Here is a 2432-nt window from a genome sequence, read left to right as displayed (position 1 = left end):
ATAATTACATGTCCATGTCTAACCGGGTGACCTCTTTAACATGTTTGGAATAGGTATATTTGACATTTAAATTTGGACTTTAATGTTATAAATGATGCAACAAAAAAATGTTCAGGGACCAATTAAACTCAAAGGTGAGACTTTGTTGTGCTATTATCTTGATAATCCAATAATAAACAAATTAAAAATAAATAAATAAGGGTAATATTGTTTTTTTTAGGTCTGACAGGACCAAGAGCACAACATATCGAAATGATAGAGAGGGTCCGAGTTAAAAAAAATAAGTTATAAATCAAACACACAAATTACACCAAATCATAGGACCATTCGTGTAATTTACTCTTGCTAAAATTTCAAGATGTATTTATACAACTGGAAGTATTACACCGTATACAAAATAAACAATTATATATCTTTATGTTGTAATTATACTTGGTCAGATATATAACAAGAGTTAATGAATATTCTTTATATTTAAACATCAAAAGAAAACGGTCCATAAGAAGTGACAATAAAAGGCAATAAATTTTGCAGCCTATAAAAGAAGTTACAAACTTTACTTGGATTTATAAAGATAGAGATATGATGTGATATATATACAACGGGACAGTTTACTAAATATGATTTCCAAACTGGTCCTAGTCTCCTAGAATCGATTTTTCCAGTCTGAAACCGTAAATGAACCGGTATCAAATTCTGTACTAGATTTAGTCTCCAAAAAAAGAAAAAAAAATAGCACATCCCTGGGTTTTTGTTTTTGTAATACATGAGAAGTGGAGAAGATTTTTTTTTTCTATGCTTCTGATGCCCCAGTTTTATAATTAAAGACGATTACTTTGAATATGGGAAAAGTACTGCGTTAATCTACCAAATATCCAGTTAAAAGGGTAGGCCAAAAACTTTTCACCTTCCAAAGTTAGAAAATAAGTTAATCAAGGGTTGATTTTGAATATAATTTGTACGACCGCATATATATATATATATATATATATATATATATATATATATATATATATATATATATATATATATATATATATATATATATATATATATCGATTTTATGGATTTGTTTTGTAAGAACATGATCACAAATTAAGGGGTCTATCCGTCTATAGTGATACATTCAATTTATGTGATGAATATTAACTATAAAGATGAAGATAAAGAAATATTAAAGACTGAGTTAGAAAATACCCGTTTACTTATTCATATAACAAAAAAAAACAACCATGAATTCGAGTTTGAACCATTGGACTTGAAAAGCCTCACATCAATCAATTTTGATGCCAATTCCACATTGTTTAACTCAACCACAGAGCCTATGGTCTTGAAGAGACTGATCAATCTTGGTGCAAACTAGGGTTGGTTTTGGTGCTTAGAGAACGCCTGGGGGCTTGGAGACAATGAAACTGATACACTGCACTTGACGAACGTTGTCGAATCCGATAACACGGATGAAGGCGTTGGGGTACTCTTTCTTGCACTCTCCAACCTCCTTCATGACCTGAGCTGAGTCAGTGCACCCGAACATAGGCAACTTCCACATTGTCCAGTAGCGTCCATCATAGTATCCGGGGGAATGGTGGTGCTCACGGTAAACGAAACCATGCTATACCACAAATATAAATACTCACTTTAGATGAATTAATTATGTTTTCTTTATATATAATCAATTAATAAATTAAGTTAATAAAAAGATGATAAAAAATAGACCTCCAACTCGAATTCCAAGCAAGGAACCCACTTGTTGCGGATAAGGTAGTCGATTTCCTTAGACAATGCCTCGTCGGACAATGGTGGTAGGTATGAAAGGGTCTCGTACTTCTTCAACCCAATTGGTGGCCACACCTGTACGTATTATATATAAAACATTAATGTAAACTGATTTGATGCTTACGAATGTTTGTAATCAAAATAAAATCTATAATTATGGTTCATCGACCATATATACCTTCATGCATTGCACTCTTCCACCGTTGCTGGGGAGGGATGAAAAGTCATTGTTAGCCTTCTTGGTAACTGGGAAAGCGACGTTAGACTTGAGACCGGTGAATGGAGCCGCCAAGCTAGCTTGGGCAGGGGTGGACCGGTTGACGGTGGCAACAGCGGAGGAGGAGATGGACGCCATTTAAGTAATTTGCTGCTCTTCTCTTAGTAGTAGTTAGGAATGGACTTCTAGATTCCAGTGAGTGATTTTAGTCCGTATTAATGTATAGGTATATATAGTACTAGTTGCCATCTAACCGACAAATACACATATATATCTTGATTCTAACGTATGGTGTGGCTGATGACATTACATGCATCATGTCCACAAAAAGATTTTAAAAGGATGTAATGCCTTATCATTGAGGAACCATGAGTCAGGGTGCTCCTATACCTTATCTCTTCTTCTAAAGGAGAGGTTGATATACGTTATGGATCTATTT

At 34.0% G+C, this 2432-nt stretch overlaps 1 protein-coding gene across 1 annotated transcript; it reads right to left on the bottom strand.

The window, feature by feature from the left end:
• Nucleotides 1-1186: 1186 nt before the first annotated feature.
• LOC111908250 (ribulose bisphosphate carboxylase small subunit, chloroplastic-like) lies at nt 1187-2211 on the bottom strand. The gene is made up of 3 exons (XM_023904082.2): nt 1955-2211; nt 1717-1851; nt 1187-1612 (listed from the first exon to the last, which is right to left on the bottom strand). Exons 1-3 carry the CDS (start codon nt 2129-2131, stop codon nt 1379-1381), a joined length of 546 nt encoding a protein of 181 aa, XP_023759850.1. The 5' UTR covers nt 2132-2211; the 3' UTR covers nt 1187-1378.
• Between the last annotated feature and the right edge of the window lie 221 nt (nt 2212-2432).

The sequence above is a fragment of the Lactuca sativa genome, chromosome 2, assembly GCF_002870075.4.
Source record: "Lactuca sativa cultivar Salinas chromosome 2, Lsat_Salinas_v11, whole genome shotgun sequence".
NCBI classification, from domain to species: Eukaryota; Viridiplantae; Streptophyta; class Magnoliopsida; order Asterales; family Asteraceae; genus Lactuca; species Lactuca sativa.
Note: the sequence above shows the minus strand (reverse complement) of the source record. Positions and strands in the feature narration are given on the sequence as shown.